At 35.3% G+C, this 17,653-nt stretch overlaps 2 protein-coding genes across 4 annotated transcripts; one reads left to right on the forward strand and one right to left on the reverse strand.

Annotated features, from left to right (window-relative positions):
* Positions 1-716: 716 nt before the first annotated feature.
* LOC122033596 (auxin response factor 19-like) lies at positions 717-8,255 on the forward strand. 3 transcript variants are annotated; one of them, XM_042592660.1, is made up of 14 exons: positions 717-1,085; positions 1,177-1,289; positions 3,140-3,238; positions 3,336-3,392; positions 3,644-3,799; positions 3,890-3,974; positions 4,196-4,286; positions 4,518-4,682; positions 4,784-4,906; positions 5,017-5,092; positions 5,191-5,326; positions 5,565-7,237; positions 7,378-7,568; positions 7,766-8,255. In XM_042592660.1, exons 1-14 carry the CDS (start codon positions 1,034-1,036, stop codon positions 7,929-7,931), a joined length of 3,183 nt encoding a protein of 1,060 aa, XP_042448594.1. In that variant the 5' UTR covers positions 717-1,033; the 3' UTR covers positions 7,932-8,255. The 3 variants fall into 3 exon arrangements, with proteins under 3 accessions (XP_042448594.1, XP_042448599.1, XP_042448607.1); XM_042592665.1 differs by having other exon boundaries at positions 718-1,085; positions 1,182-1,289; positions 3,340-3,392; XM_042592673.1 differs by lacking the exons at positions 717-1,085; positions 1,177-1,289 and having other exon boundaries at positions 3,172-3,238; positions 3,340-3,534.
* Positions 8,256-9,031: 776 nt separating this feature from the next.
* LOC122033616 (WD repeat-containing protein 55-like) lies at positions 9,032-14,283 on the reverse strand. Its single transcript, XM_042592681.1, has 16 exons — positions 14,053-14,283; positions 13,704-13,909; positions 13,581-13,613; positions 13,303-13,367; positions 13,124-13,211; positions 12,947-13,019; positions 12,622-12,728; positions 11,897-11,939; positions 11,721-11,777; positions 10,290-10,366; positions 10,121-10,166; positions 10,001-10,047; positions 9,853-9,926; positions 9,717-9,772; positions 9,401-9,521; positions 9,032-9,327 (listed from the first exon to the last, which is right to left on the reverse strand). Exons 2-16 carry the CDS (start codon positions 13,796-13,798, stop codon positions 9,254-9,256), a joined length of 1,056 nt encoding a protein of 351 aa, XP_042448615.1. The 5' UTR covers positions 13,799-13,909; positions 14,053-14,283; the 3' UTR covers positions 9,032-9,253.
* Positions 14,284-17,653: the final 3,370 nt, after the last annotated feature.

A 17,653-nucleotide genomic window follows, 5' to 3' on the forward strand; every position in this document is an offset into this window, starting at 1 on the left:
TCAATATATCATATTATTTTTAACTCATAAAATTATACCATATATCTAATATATATATAAAAAAAATCTTTTCTATTTTTCATTCTCTTTTCCATGTGCTAGATTTATTTCATTCTCTTTTAAGCATACGTAATGCCTTTAACGCGTGAACACATTAATATTTGTTTTTCATTTTTTTTTTAAATATGTAGACATTAATATGTTTAAAAGTTTGAACGCGTTAATATCATAGTACAATAAAAAAATATCCATGTCAATATTAACCTTCTAAGTTTAACACGAATGGACATGGGCATGCTCTTATGTAAACAGAATATTAATCGCACTATTTGCAAGCGCATCGTTACATGTATTTATTTCCATATAATAAATTATTTAAATTTCTGTGCACATTGCATGTGTGGAATATTATTGTTTACATATATAATTCTGAGTGACGCAGTGGTGGGAGTCTACAGTGGCTGAATACTTTTACAAGTCCTTATAAAATCATAATTGTACTGATTCTAAACTCCATAAAATGATATATATAATTATTAAAAAAACTCCAAATATGTTTACAAATTAAACTTAAAAAAATAAACAATATTCTAACATAAAATGAGAATCATATATTTTATTTTTCATTAATATATATTATTTTTTATTTATCTGCTTTTAGCTTTTATAAAGAGTGAACAATTAAAAAGAACAAAATGGGTGTCTAAATTGCAGGTTTCCTGTACCAAATCCTCCCTTCTAATCTGCCATCTGCTATAGCTATAATACCAGTAGAGTTTCCCTCTTCTGCTCCTCTCAAACGTCACTTGGAGCCGGAGACGACGAACCACTCCATCGATCGGCCGAAGACATAGACGGCATCCCTCTCCGTCGATCTCATACATCCCTCATAGATAATCACTAGTAGATCTCTCCGGATTCCGGTACTTGTTCCTACTCCGCCTCCATGGGATGGGATGGGGTGGGATTGGGATGGGATGGGAGGAACTGATGACCTCGCGACCATGAGGTGAGTTTCATCTCCAGTCGCAAGATGAAGGACGCCGCGAACGCCGTCGCGACCGAGAACTCGAATCTGTGCGAACGTGAGTACGCTTGCGATCTCAATGGGTGTTTGAATTTGGGGTTTGAGTTGCGGAGCGAGCTCACACTTGCTGGAATGATAATCGGTTGCAGGACAGACACGCGAGATAAATCAGGAGCTTTGGTACGCATGCGCCGGCCCTTTGGTGTGGCTTCCGCCTGTGGGGAGCCTCGCCGTCTACTTCCCCCAAGGCCACAGCGAGCAGGTAACGCAAACAGACGGGCTTGACGCCTAATTTGTTCCTTGTTGCCTCTGCTTTGCCTCTTTTTTTTTTCTATTATATTTTTTTTTTCTCTTTTTGGCTAAAGTTTGTGAGTTGTTCGTTTAAGCCATGGATGGGTTATCGCTCTTGTCGATTACTCGGTGCTGGTGATACAAGGATAACGGGGACTTTCTAGTTTTGTATTAGCTCAGAGCTTTATTTCTAACTCGGTGAAAGCTAGGAAAGATGGGGGAAACGAATTCATTCGTTTCTTATTTTAGCTTTCTTTCCTCTTTGAAACATCACTTTCTGCAGTGTGTTCCGCAACAAGACTCTCTTTCAGCCGAACTTTTACAGAACATCTCTTTCTTTTTTCTTTTGAAAAGATTGTGGATTGCAACATATTAGATACAAACGAAGTATAAGAAGCATGTGTTGCAGCTGCTTGGTGTACGCGTAAACACTATATAATAATACAATGACAAAGTAGTGGTCAATCTTCACTAATTCTTTCCAAGTCCCTTTCACCTGTAGTGCTTTCTCATCACTTTACATAATTTACTTATAATTTCATGTAAAACTTCAATTCATCTTTTGATGCCCATTTTCTTTTCAAACCTACAGTTGTATGCCTTATAAATAATTTATCTAAGACAAGCAGCATATAGCTTGAGTGTTCATAAAATCTATTTGGTGTGCTATAACTTTCTGATAGTCAGAGGTTGATTTCGGTTTCTGTTTCTATTTGATCAGAAAGGAGACACAACACACCTAGGAAATCTGTCCACCAATGGTTTTATTTTCAAAAGAAAATGTGGTTTAAATATTTGTGGGGTAGTTACTCTGGTTTAGAAATTTATTTTTGTTAAGGAGAATCAAGATGATCACTATAGCTGACTTTTGATGTACCTGTTTTAGTGTTTTATGGCCAGATAGTGAAATGCTTCTCGAGGTTCAAATTGTGCCTAGTTGTTTTATGTTGACAACATAATGTTGTGTTTCTCCTAATGCTTCTTGTATTTTTTTTCTATAACATACACCGGTTGGATACTTCTAGCTGCTCGAAATGCCCATTCCATGATTACATTCTCTACACTGTGATATAAAAATAACTTATAAAAAAAAATAGTGCTTATTTCTTCAGTTTCGAAGGATGAAAAATAATTTATCGTAAAAAATTTCTGAGATAAATAACTCATATTATAGTTTACAGAATTTTCCTAGTGATAATTGGATTGGTTTGCCTAGTATTTATAAAATATTTAATATTATTTCTATAAAAACAAAATACAAAAAATACCAACAAGTTTGAATTCACTTATTTCATTTAATTAATTGTAATACAATGAATAGAATAAACCAAGTTAAAACTTAACACAGCTTAATTGCAGTCTTTTTTAGCAATGTAATCTTCTTAACACTGTGATTTATTCTCTATAAAATATTTATCCTGTTAGGGAATGAAAGCATAATTGACTAGGCTAATTTGTACCCATTGTTGGTTTGAGAAATTTTTAGCTTTCTGTATTGGAAATTGGTAAGTCTTCAGAAAATGAAAGATTCCTTGCACTTTTAATTCTTTGAAATAAAGTGTTAAGAAGTTCAAATTCTGATTAGGATTAGAATTTCTGATATTGTTAAAATCCTTGTGAGGATTAGAATTGTAATCTCCCTATGCTTTCATGGGGCCCAAATCTTGAAAATGACACAATGTTGCTTGAGGGACTATCCCACATTAGGAAAAAAAAAATACACTGATGATCATGATTCTCACTGAAATGATGGAGCATACTGAATAATTGGAAATTTATTGTGTTTTTGAGCACACTGATAACTTCATTCTTAAAATTCAGGTTGCAACTTCTATGGCGAAGGATATTGATGCTCACGTTCCAAACTATCCAAATCTTCCATCAAAGTTGATATGTCTTCTTCGCAATGTAACTCTGCATGTATGAGTTCCTCTTCGCTTTTTCTCTGTGGATGCTATCACTGGATCGCATTGTCATGTTGATTTTAACTGAGATCACGATGCTGTAAAATGTTTAGGCAGATTCAGATACGGATGAGGTCTATGCCCAAATGACTCTCCAGCCAGTTAATACAGTGAGTTTAATAATCATTGTCTTATTATAAGGAAACGTTCCAGTTGTGCTCTTAGGAAAAGCTTCAACAAGGTTTTCAGCCTGGTGTTGTTAGCAGGCCCCTTCATCATATGGCATTAGGTGCTTGCCTTAGGCCTTTGATGGTGATGGATATAAACTTAGAAACTAAATTATAATATGTATTCCTGTTTTAGCAATGCATACTAATTACAAGTTAATGGGTGTACTGAGACTGATTATTGTTCTTTCCAGTATGACAAGGAGGCATTGCTGGCTTCAGACCTTTCTTTGAAAAAAACTAGGCCACAAACTGATTTCTTCTGTAAAACACTTACTGCAAGTGATACAAGCACGCATGGAGGATTCTCGGTTCCTCGTCGTGCTGCAGAAAAGATTTTTCCTCCGCTTGTAGATAACCAATAACCATCCCTATTGCATGATTCAAGTTGGTGTTCTTTGCTTTGTGTGACTATAAACAACATCATCTGGATTATACAGGACTTCTCGATGCAGCCACCTGCTCAAGAACTACTGGCTAGAGATCTTCATGGCAATCTGTGGTCCTTTCGCCATATCTACCGAGGCAAGATATTTGAGTCACTAGAAACTGCAGAAAAAATTATTGATAATTTAAAATGACTTTTTGGTCTTTTGGCTTGTCATTCTTGTTATAACTTATAAGTAGAGATGATAATAAACAACTGAGATCGCTTCTATTTTTCTCTCTTTTATAAAATATTTATATCTTATGTTCCAACAGTGAGTTCTGCCAAGAAATATAAACTTGTCTATTTGTTATGGCAGGTCAGCCCAAACGACATTTACTTACTACTGGTTGGAGCTTATTTGTGAGTGGAAAGAGGCTCTTTGCTGGAGATTCTGTCTTATTTATTAGGTATAAGTCCTTTTTATTTCTTCCTTTGGTGAAACTTGAAAGTAAGCCAGAGACATACCCAGATCATTTATCAAGGGAAGTACTGCTTTGTTTGAGAACAAACAAACAACAATATTCTTTTCCCTTAAATGGTGTAATGATTTTATTGAGGTCGAAGATAAGACCTTATTAAGAAGTCTGAACATGTGATATTTGACGTACACTTGTGCACTTCTTTGTCCATGTTACCAGGGATGAGAAACAACAATTACTCGTGGGCATCCGACGTGCTAAGAGGCAACCTAACAACCTATCATCATCAGTACTTTCGAGTGACAGTATGCATATTGGAATTCTTGCAGCAGCAGCTCATGCTGCCACCAACAGTAGTCCCTTCACTATATTTTATAATCCAAGGTATCCTATGCTCAAGGCTAGCTTATCATCGACAAACTTCGCGACTCTTTTGCCCATATCCCTTTCTATTGTACTAATTTTAGTTTACCTATTTCCATCAGAACTAGTCCTTCAGAATTTGTTGTTCCATTCGCAAAGTACCAGAAAGCAATATACAGTATGCGAGTGTCTCTGGGCATGCGTTTCCGAATGATGTTTGAAACTGAGGAATCTGGTTCGAGAAGGTAATGTCTTTCTATCTAATCATGCCATGTCCAACTGGTTTGTTCAGATTTTTTTTTTTCAGTTGAGGCTTTAGAAGGTAGGTAGTTACTTGTTATCATTAAACCTGCAGTTGTATGGGAACAATCACAGAGATAAGCGATCTAGATCCTGTGAGGTGGAAAAACTCACAATGGCGTAACTTGAAGGTTGGTGTTTCAGTGTCAGTATATGGTTTTACATTATGACTCATTTAAGTACCTTTCTTCAATTCTGATCCTTTAATGATGCTTCATTGATACAACAGGTGAGATGGGATGAGCCTGCAGCTGGCGAGAGGCGTAATAGGGTATCAATATGGGAGATTGAGGCAATAACAACACCATTCTTCATCTGCCCTCCGCCATTTTTCAGAAAGCGTCTCAGACAACAAGGGATTCTAGGTAATAAATAGTACAGAGAATAGCTCTTACAAAAAATACTCTGCATGAAAAATAATTATATGTGAATTAAGTAAAACAAAACATGTTTCATATCATTACTTTAGGTTTTAGAATGAATCTCCCTGAATCTTTAAATTTCTTTCATAATTATATTCCTAAATAAGGACTCAAAATATATTGGATCCCCGCCTGCATAAGCAAATTGTTAATTCTGATTTTTTAACTGTTAATTTTGCAGATGGTGAGACATCAGACATGGCAATCCCCTGGCTCAGTGAGCAGATCTGTTTCAGGGATACTCAATATCAGACTACCATGATGCCTGGATTTAGTCTAGCTCAATGGATGAGCATGCAGCAGAATTCTTCGACTTTTAATTCAGCAATGCAGACTGAAGGCCTTCAACCTGTAATACAGAAAATTGGTTCAGGCGAGCAGGCCCAAATTTTGCAACAGAATAAGGGTGTTCTTGGATTGCCTCAACATACCCCCCAAGTTGATCAACTGTCAAAAGTTATCCTCAATCAAACTGTTCTTGACACCATACCTCATCGGCAACTGCAAGATTTACACGTGCAGCAAGAGCAACAAAAAGTTGATCAAGTATCTTCCTTGAGCCAAAGCTTGGAAAGTCTTACTCAACCTCTTCTGCAGCAGCAAAGATCGGTGATTCAAAACCATCAGGTATTACAAACCACTATCCAGCAAAACCAACCACAAGATCTTGACCAGACAGTTCATCTCCAGCCATGTCAAGAGCAACAGCAGCAGCTAAAACAACAACGAAATAGGATCCCTATTGATTACCGCAATCCACAAAATAAACAGTTCCATGTGTCTGATCTTCACCAGCAGCAGCAGCATTCATTATTGCAAAAAACAGCAGTTCAGGCTCCTGAATTACATCCATCGCAAGAGCAAATCAAAACACTTCAAGTGCCACCACAGCAGTTCCTAAATTCGCATGATGCAATAATGTCTCAGCAACCTTTTATTCTTCAACAATGTGCAAAAACCACTTCTGCTACGCAGAGCCTGCCGCAGCAAAAGCTTCAGCAACACCAGCAAGTTGTGCTAGCCGAGCTTCCTGGGGTTTTTGCACCTGCAAATCCGACAACCCATCCAATTGCAGCAGCGCACACCTCTTTATTAGCTTGTGGAGGAGCACAATCTGTGGTGACAGATGAAGCGCCAACTTGCTCCACGTCACCTTCTGCAAACACCAGCATTATCATTCATCAATCGATTCTAAGTAGAACACATCAAGGCAACCCTCTGATGACAGAACAACATCTGGTTACCACGCCCAGTCCAAGCTCCTTCAAAGCTTCAGCTGAAAACCTCAACGTGGTTAACAAGCTGTCAAAAGCCATGCAGAATGCCAAGGCCTCGGTTCCAGTTTCTAGGTCGCAAACTCAAGATTTCATGGATCCTCAAGCTTATATAAATAATGCAATGGACACTACATCATCTATTTCAGTGTCTCTCTCTGAGGCCGAAGAAACTTTGCAACAAAACTTCTTGTTCACCTCTTTCAACCAGCCATTGATGTTTAGAGACAACCCTCAAGATAGTTATGTGCATGGAATAGATCCCAGAAATAATGTTATTTTTGGGGTAAACATTGAGAGTCTATTGGGCATACCTCTGACTGCCGATGCATCATTGGCAACTAATATTGGTTCTGAAAATTACCAAAACCATAACTCTGAAAATATGGTTCAGAATTATGACATCATAAAAGATGGTCGTCAAGAGCTATCCTCTTCTTTAGTTTCACATTCATTTGAGATTGTCCCAGACATGGCATTTAATTCTATTGACTCCAGAATTAATGACGACGGCTTAACAAATACAGCAGGTTCTCAGCCACCTGCACCACTCCTTCAGCGCATGAGAACATACACCAAGGTTTGTACTTTCAACTACACAGAATTGATGTCGTTGCTGTTTTAAGTGTCAAGCTATTATCTTTCCATCGTTGAATGCACAAGATCTGATTAATTCACAAGATTCATGATATATAAAACTAGATTGAACTGTGTTATAAGGTTCACAAACGTGGAGCGGTTGGAAGATCCATCGATATCACTCGCTACTCAGGCTATGATGAACTCGAGCATGATATTTCTCGAATGTTCAGCATAGAAGGACAGCTCGAAGCTCAGCAGAATATTGGCTGGAAACTTGTCTATATAGATCATGAAAATGATGTTCTGCTAGTTGGTGACGACCCCTGGGAGTAAGTCATCTGATATTTCACTTCCTTTTCATTGCCATGACACCTTTGTCAAATTCTAATTGGGTATAAATTTATTCACTTATACTTTTGAGATTCATAAAAAGTGATATGAAGTTACTTGCATATCAAAATGCAGAATGAATGTGAACTTTTGCCATGCAATGACTTCTAAATTGATACATCATTTTGATTTGCAGGGAGTTTGTGAATTGCGTACAATGCATCAAAGTATTATCTCCTCAAGAAGTTCAACAGATGAGCTTGGCCGGAGATCTTACCAACAACGTTCTTCCAAATCAAGTTAGCATCAGTTCAGATGGTGGAAATACCAGGAGGGTCCAATGTTATCATAACTCTGCATAGTATATGATCATCTCGAGTAACTATCCATGTCGATATGTGACTTGGCCAATGGCTGCTGGTCAATAGCACCAGATCTTTGCCACCGAAGACCAAGGTATGCAGATACCTAAGTTATTTCGGTAGTCACGATGAAGAGATGGCTGAATTATTATATAGATTAGAGGCCTGTGATTAATTTGATTATGAGCAGTTTTACAAAAAATTGTAGAGAATTAGTATAAAAAAATAACTAGGAGGATCAGTGGGAAGATGCTAATTACCAAGCACTTGTAATTCATCCTTCAGCTAAGCTTTGAAGAGGGAAGTTAAATTAAAAGAACTAGCTTTGAGGTTCTTGCTTAATCTACCATAGCACCTAGTTAGTAATTTAATTGGATCGAATGAAACAAGAATACGTACGCTTTCATTTAATTTGCTCGTGAATAAAAAAGTTGATTGACTTCCTTTTCAATCTTTTAGTTTTAGGAATGTTTTGCCTGATAATCTTTATATCTCTAGAAGAAATACTTTGCCTAGCTTGCTAGATCCTTCTAGTTGGCTCACCCCATCATCCATGTGACTCACCGAGTGTGCTAGGCCTTCTGGGTTTGACCGGTTTATTCAACTTTGCTCGAGTAGGCCCAACCAAGTGATATTGAGATGGATGTTGGCCCAGTAAGTAAATTGGCTGAAATGTGGCTTTAGTGAAGTCAAATTCGGCTGCATATGTCGGCCCAGCTAAGCCAAATTGGACCGAAATGACAGACCACAAAGCTAGACCAAGGCCGAAGCCGACAAAGTTGATCCAGTCAAGCCAAACTAGGCTGATTAAAGTCAGCTAGCGTCCTGTTTCTCGGCTCAGTAAAACTAGGGTGAAAGTCGAAACCCCAGTTATTCCCAGACTATTAAAGTCGAGCAGGTTGTGTCAGTTGACACTTGAGTAGAAGCTTCGAGCCCATTTAAATCGATGCCCCGGTCAAGTTAACATGGGCCTAAGTAGATTTACGATCAGCAGGCAAAAGACTTAACGTCTGTTTGGATCCATCTGGGCAACTTTAGTCGAGAAATTGACCCATTGTTGTACTAAAGAGACCAGGCATTGTTAGGATGCAAAGCGAAAATTTCTGTTTAATAAAATACTACTTGTTTTATAATAAGAAAACAAATAAATACAAAGTCAACTTACATTATAGTATGGAACTTGATACTCTTGCTTAACAGGTAATGTTAAAGGTGAAACAAAGATCCAATGAACACAGACGGAATGCATCGGCAAATAAATCAAATTTCAAAATTTTCTCAATGATTTTTTCTTCCAATGACTCCCTATTTCACGCTACAACCTACAAGTCTGCAAAGAAATCAGTAACAGAAGAGCTTGATGTTTGTCCCTTGCCGGATTTCTTCCTCGTCGTACCTGCACAAACAATTTGGAGTCACGAATTATAAACTGCCAAACACAGATAACAGTTCAAACCGCATGTCTGCACCTTTAGTAGATTTCAGGGGTTTTACGTCGACATCCATCTCTTCATCATCACTATCAGTTTCAACCATTTGATTTTCTGGTGCACCGTTATGGTTATCCAAAAGCTCTGGCAGATCCCAAAGCTATGAAAGAAAAAACATAGCAGACAGGTTCATAAGTCGCGTAATCTCAAAAAGATGGGACCGTACCACCTAAACGTAACGGGCGCGAGCGTCATGGTATTGTGTAAGAAGTAAAGATGAAAAAGCAGTCCATCACTAAGAGTTGACGTTACAGGTAAATTAATCCGTAAATCAAATAGTGGATTATAATTTCACCTTCAACATTTGATCATGTGAAATGCTGCCAAGAAACTGTTTATCTTTTGAGAATGCTGCACGGCCAACAACATGGGATGTTAAAACAGGCAAAAAACCAAACTTTAAAGTATTAACAACAATAACACACACATACCAAGGCGCTCTATTGGGTATTCTGAATGCTCTGCAAGTGGCTGAATTATCCTATTTGGTAAAATGCCTACCAACCTGCGCAAAAATTTCTGATGATAAAGAATCAAGAAGTTTGGAATTCACAGAGCTGGAGAGGTTAGTCCAAAAACCTGATCACTCCATCTTCTGATCCAGAAATGAGAGTGTCTTCGTCAAGCTACAAAACTATAATAAGTTAATTCATAAATAACTGAAGAGTTGATTTATCTATGTATAACAAAACTACTCGCCTTCAATAGTGTATCAACAGACATAGGATGCCCAAGGAAACGATCACTGATGATACAAAAATATAAGGGTTAGATGTAACCACTAATTTGGAAAAAAAAAACAACCAAAAGATAATGACATCATGAACCATAAACATAATAAACATTATCTACTTTTTGATAAAGATACCTGCAATCCTTGAAATGGCCCCAAGAATATAATAATAATGCTCCTGATTGAGTTCCGCAGATAACTTTTCGACCATTCTAGGTAAAATAACATATTTTTATACTAAAAACCAATACTCCAAGAAATAAAAATAAAGAATAAGCAATATTTTGTAGCCGACACAAATCTTCTTGCAATTTCTGTACTGAATGATATTTTTCTAGTGATATTAAGCATAGTTTAAAGCTCATTTTCCTGAAGTATCATAATACTCTTATGGCGTATGATGTGCAACACATACATAAGACAACAAATAAGATATCATAAGACAAGTAATGCAGCATATTAGGGATCACAACAAATATTGTGTAGGGCGCAAAAAATGATAATAGATTAAAGCAACAAGAAGAGTCTACCACATTATACAGATTATGAAAAACAAATGCACCACCCCTACATGTGAAATAGATGTCCAGTCCCATAAGGTCTTCCAATCCACGACTGTTAGAAATTGTCAGTAATGACGATGAGCACTGAAGCCCCAAAGGAGCATGAATATAACACACAGGGGTGTTACTAATCTCAATCTAACCTTAATCCATCAGGATAAACTTGATATGTCAAAAGAGCTAGGTCCCTCGATCAAATAAAGAAGCTCATAGTCTTCAAGATCGTACCAAATTTTGTGAGAAAATATTCCAATGGATCGAGTTTCCAAGGGCAATTGGCTGGATCTTAACAAGCATTACACTTGAATCCAATCCAAAAATCAAACACAGACAACACAAGAGAAAGGAATAATAAACTTAAGTAAGAAGAAACATTCCCAAATTCTTATTCCTCAAAAGTTCATCTAAGCATCATGATTGCCAACATGACACAATTTAGTAAACCTATTTTCTTTACTGCCACCTTCAAATTTTAACTCAAAACTTTCTCCCTGCTTTTTGAACAAACTAGTGTACACACATGACCATTATCTTGCTAACTTCCATTGAGTAGATCCTAAATATTTCCACATCCATACATTTGTACAATTTGAATGATGAGATCCAATCAATTGATAGGAGTAGCAAGCTTTAGTTGATTCTTATGAAAAAGCACCACTATAATATGAGAATTGAGAACCACTAGCAATGAATACATGGAGACACACAAGATGACACAGACACGTTGAGTTAAACCCACCTCCAATGGATGTGCCAAATATATTGGAAATATGATATGTTAGGGACCTAGATTGATGTCAATGTCAGAAACATGCACTCGACCAAGTAATACTCAATCAAGTAGCTTGGCCAAAAATCTCTGTTAAATTGAATCTTTATTGAATACAAAATCAGTATACCGAACTTCTAAAACATGAATAACTGTGTCAGGAAAATAATGTTTTTCCTTATGCAAGTCTAGAAAGAACATCAAATAATTAGCTGAAAGGCAGTAGTTAAGTACCTTCATTACCACCAAGGACAGTAACTCATCTTCTGAAAATTCAGACTGGGATTGTATCTACAATGATGTTGAAATACTATCAGCCTTCACTTCAAGGCAGAATCCTTGAAAATAGTAAGGACATTCTACATTTGCATAATTCTTGGAGAGCAAAAAAAAAAAATGCTAACAAATACCTTATTTTTTCGAAGATTCAAAACTGATAGAGTGCCATCTCCACTGTGATGAACAAAGCTAAATTATTAAGGAAGCAAATGCAAAACTAGCTTGTCATGAAAAAAATAAAGAAAAAAAAACAAAAGGACAGTTCACACAACCACTACACAATTGAGAAGAAAAAAAGGATAAAATTTCAGTTTCATTTCACTGCTCAAGAACAACACTAACAAGCTTTGCATAGTTATTACTATGGATAATATACTAATTGTAGCCAACTATTGTTATGGCGAAATACTGTGCTGATGCAAGTTAGTTGTGTCAACCTAGTACATGAGAAAAAAGAGGAAGATGCTGATCTGAAGCAGGAAGAGGAAGAGGAAGAAGTGAGGAACAACCAACAGTCATCAGTGTTAATGCAAACAAAGGTGTGTTAAGAAAGATTAATGCTTTTAGTGGGCTGTGAATTTGAATTTGGATTGATTGACTATATATCCTGCATTATGAAACCTTACAGAATGCTTCACCATGAGCATCTCAAGAAAATACCTTGGAAGCGTAGTCTACATCCTACGCAGTCCATCCGAGGCAATCAAGACCGATTTTTTTTAAGTGGCTTATCCACTAAACCACTAACATTAGATGGCGATGAATAAGTTGAAATTGAAATTAAGAAAAAGAAGAAATATAAAAGATGAAATGATGTAAAATTAGAAAGAAATTAAATACTGTATATAACATATACCTTGTTCCCAAAAGTTGCATAGTATCAGAGACAAAAAAGAGATCAGAAACATAATCTTCATGAGCTGAAAATGTATTGCAACAAGTACGTTGTCTCGTGTCCCAAACCTGGAATTTTTCAGAATTATGTGACGTATTACACTTGGGCATCAAATTTTCACCCCAAAAATACAAAAAAAAAATATTTTTCAATGAATTAGCCATACAATTTCTTAAGAAGATTATGTATCATATTCAGTAGCATGAGAAATATCAAATGTGTCAAACCACAAGGAGAATAACTTTTGAACAACATGGTAAAGGTAAGGCAGGAGGAAAAAAAGAACCTTTATGCATCCTTCATCATCACCAGATGCAACTGTTGTCTCTGTTAAGTTGACAAGTCGGTTGATGGCATCCCTTTATTCACGATGTATGAAGAACCACATATAATTGCATAATGTGAAACACTGGGAAAAAAGTCAATTGAATAAAAATAAAAAACCGAGTTAACTATAACTAACCCATGAGCCTCATCTAGACGAGCAATGGCTTTTCCAGTTTCCACATCCGACGCAAGCATAGAGCAATCCGGAGAACCCGTCAGGATTACTGCAAATGCAATAAATGGATGGCATGGGAACTGAAAAAAATAACTGGTGCATGTAAAACATTACACCTATGAGATCAATTGAACAAATACCTCGCCCTGAATCAGCAAATCGTAAAGCTCTGCAAGATTCATTGTGAGCACGAATTTCCAGCAACCTAGAAAACACCAAAATAAGATCAAAACAGGCAATCTATAAAAATTGATTTGAAATCGAGGCCACAATGATAAAACAAACGTCAAAATGAGCTAACAGAGAATGATGTGTTTTTTTTTTTTGGATAAAAAGCAAAAAAAAAAAACTGGGATCTCGTTCTCCAAATCATCCAAAACGAAAGCATCAAATAGGAAGCACAACAAGAACGACTTACTTTTTGGGCTGTGCATCGGAAGCATAGTGGTACCTATTGTGGGCATTGAGTGACAAATAGTCAACAGATTGCTCCTTCTACTTGATAAAGTAAGAAATTGAATGGGATATAGTAACGACTCACAGGTGGAAATCGCCGCTGATAAGGCCCACCGCCACGAGAGGGGAAGTAGGATGGAAATCCAGATCGAAAGGAATCTTCCCGAGATTGATCTCCATCTCCTAGGCGGAAGTCGAGAATACGATCTAGGAAGAGAGCCGTGAGAAATAGGGCGGTCAAACTTCGATGTTGGGTACCGTCGAAGGCCGGCGGCGGGGCGTCGAGACCAACTGATACATTAGGGATTTTGATTATTCAGGTTCATGGTAAAGGAAAGAAATCCTTTCACTAATGAAGGAGTGTAAGATCAAACCACTAAATTGATTATCTAAAACAAACGAAAGAAAGCTAAATTATTTATTATCCAAAATACCTTGTTATAAGGAACACTGAATCTGAATCTGTCTGCAAGAAGATGATGAGGCCGAAAGATGCAGGTCGATGGCTGAAGAGGCTGTCGAATATAGAAAGACGAAGACCTTTCCGGCTGAAATTTAGGGTTTCGGCGCTGAATAGAGGGAGAGGAAGGTTTTCGGCATGAAATGGATTTAGGGGTTTCGGCGTCGCGCTGAGTAGCGCACAGTTGTTAGGGGTTACAAGAAAATAAAATTAAGGAAAATTAAAATGGAGAAAGAAAATGGTATAAAAAATAAAGGAAAAAAAGAAAATAATATAAATAAAAAAACTTTATTATTTGTTTTATCACAGCTTAATCATTATAACTGAAATATTAATTTTTATTTATTATAATTACTGATCGATTATTTGTGTTGATAATTTTGTCAAATCTTATTGTGTTTTTTATTTTTTTAAAAAATGAACATGGAGATAAAATTTACAAAAAAAAAAAAATCGTCAAAATAAATTTAGATGATATTTTTTATTTTTAGAAATAAAAAATAATATAATTATTGGTTATATTTTAGATGAAAAGAAAGAAAAAAAATAAAAGGAAAAATATTAGCAGCAAGCTAAAAAAGAAAAAATCATGACAAATTTATTTAAACTTTTACTAAGTAAAATTTAATTACTAATAAATTATTATTAATAATATTTAATTTTATTTATTAAAATTGTCAATTAAAAATTTTATAATGTCTTTATCAGACTTTATTAATAAAATTTTAACAATAAAAAAGATTCTACAAGACTTTCAAATATAACTTATTTAAAAAATAATATATTTGACTAATAAATATTTTAAATTAAATAAATAAAAATAAATTTGACTACTAAACTGTAAGAAATATTAATTAAATTTGACAATTATAAATTATCATAATACTAGTTAGTATACACATTTAACCGTTATTTTTTAAAAAATTATTGATAAATTTTGATTTTGATAAATTATCAGTTAAGTTATTTGGACAAGAAATATTGAACTAGTAATTAATCCTTTTTTGACATTGATAGTGAATTATAATAAAAGAGAAGATGCTTATAACAAAACTCAACTTTAGCTATAAAAAATTATAAATTAAAATTCAACTTTACCTAATAAAAAATTTAAATTTACCAATAAAAAAGTTAATATTAATAACAAAATTTAAATTCAGCTAATAATAAAAAAATTATATAAAAATTTTTAACTTTGACTAGTAAAACAATTTAATATTAGTAATAAAACTTAACTTTAGTTAGTAAAAAAAATTAATATTATTGGTCAAATTTAATTTTAACCAATAAAAAAATTAAAATTAATTAATTTAGACTTATAATTATAATATTTACTGAATAAAATTCAGTATTAAACATAGTTTTTATGAATTTAAAATTAAATAAATCTTATTGGAGATACTTCAAGCAAGAAGCTATTTTAACGCAAAATCAGTAACAAATAATGTAATTTGAACAGTTTGTAATTAATACGAATATTAATATATGAATTATTACAAAGAATTAATTAATTTAAAAGACACTGTAAAATATTTGTTAATTTAGATAGTGGTAGCATCCAATAACCTAATATATAGTATATATATATATATATATATATAGAGAGAGAGAGAGAGAGAGAATTCCTATCCTATGGTTTTGGCGCGACGAATTGATGTGACAAGTTCCACGTTGTCATCTGTTGCGGTGAGAAGTCGCTAACAACTTTTGACGAGCAGAAGTTTGTTCCTTACGTTTTCCTCTTTGCAGAACTCTAACTGTCGCTCCTCCCTCTCTGAATCACCTCTCTTGCCGAAGCATTCCTCTCCTCGCGAACTATAGCCGAAGCGCCACTTCCTCCTTCCTCTCCTCGCGTTCCCTAGCCAAAGCATGTCCACCTCCCTCTCTCCCGCCTCTACCTCCCTCTCGAGCAACGACGCTTCTGTGCTCTCTCTCGCCGAAGCTAGGACACGAGCTCCACTGCGGTTAGTTTGCTATGGAAACGCCGAAGCTACTCCCCAACCCCCATCCCTTTCTCGTGTCTCGCTGCTTGCGCACAGAAGCTCCGTGGTTCTAGATTAGGGTTTCACCTCACTCTCTACTAGTGACGCGATACGGAATCCAATCTCTTCAATCTCTTACAAAGTCATTCCTGTAAAGGTTCGTGTGATTCTGGATCTTAAGGTTTGTTTTGTTTATGAACGTGATTGAAGCATTCTCTTAATTTCATTCTAGTGATTTTATGATTTGTGTTTATTGTAGTTCATTGTTCATTTCAAATTGGAAAATATGAAGCGAAACAAATTTTGAAGTTGACAATGAATCTAGTCACTCCCAGCCTCTCCTTCATTCTTGTGCTTGAAGAAAAGTTCATTGTTCTAGAACTTGCGGTATGTTTTGTTTATGAACGTGCTTGAAGTATTCTGTTAACTTCATTCCTATGCTTTTATGATAAAAGTGAAACAAAATTTGAAGCTTACAGTGATTTAACATTTCAGAGAAGTTGACAAAAGTTGCATGAGTTGAAACAAAATTCTTGTGCTTTTGTTATTTTCCTTTTAGAAATTGCATGATTTGTGTTGCTTTAGAAATTGCATGATTTGTTTAATTAAGTTTAGAGTTTAGAAATTGCATGTTTAGTTAATTGTAACAGTTGATGTTTATTCTAAAATAAGTTAAAGTTTTTATTTATTTATCTACTTATTTATTGTCAAATATAATGCGAGAGCGTCTAGAAATGAAAGAAAATAGAGTTGATGATCAGAATTTCATTCCCCAAGTTGCAGATGATCGAAAGTTAAGAACTGGAATGGAATTCCCATCACTGGAAGATGCATATTCGTTTTATAACCAATATGCATGAAAAGTCGGATTTAGTTCACGGAATAGCACGAGTAGGAAAAATAAGATGACAAATGAAGTGACATGGAAACAAATTGTATGTTTTAAAGAAGATCATATAGATCGAATGCGGAACAATAAAAATCCAAATCCTAATCAACTAACAAGGGAAAGAACATGTGTCATAATTAGAACGGGTTGTAAGTCAAATATTGCATTTGTCAAGAAGTAGACGGGACCTAATTGAGCTGTTTGTAACTTCATAGAAATCCATAATTATCAACTTGTCAATAAATGTGTTTATTAAAGATAGAGTATAGAGGCACTGAATAGGTAGGTTGCATAGAAATTGATATTAGAAACTTTAAGAGAAATTTAAGGGACGAACAAAAGGGTATTGATGCTGAAATACTAATCGAGTTTTTACATCTGAACAAGAGAAGAATTTAACTTTTTTCTTTGACTACGAGACTGATTCAAATAACAAATTTAGTAGATGATTTGGGTTGATCGTGTATCAAGAAGGGTATACAGTGTAGGAGTTAATCATCATCATCAGACAATTCGTTTTAGTTGTGGGTTTCTTAATGATAAGAAAACTGAGTCTTTTATTTGGTTGCTTACAAAGTTCTTAAAACTCATGCCTAAAGGTGCACCAAACATTATAATTATTGATCAGGATCCGACTATGACAAAAGTTATTACATAGGTTTTTCCTCAAATAATGCATCGATATTGTTTGTGTTACATATTGA

The sequence above is a fragment of the Zingiber officinale genome, chromosome 1A (assembly GCF_018446385.1).
Source record: "Zingiber officinale cultivar Zhangliang chromosome 1A, Zo_v1.1, whole genome shotgun sequence".
Classification (NCBI taxonomy): Eukaryota; Viridiplantae; Streptophyta; class Magnoliopsida; order Zingiberales; family Zingiberaceae; genus Zingiber; species Zingiber officinale.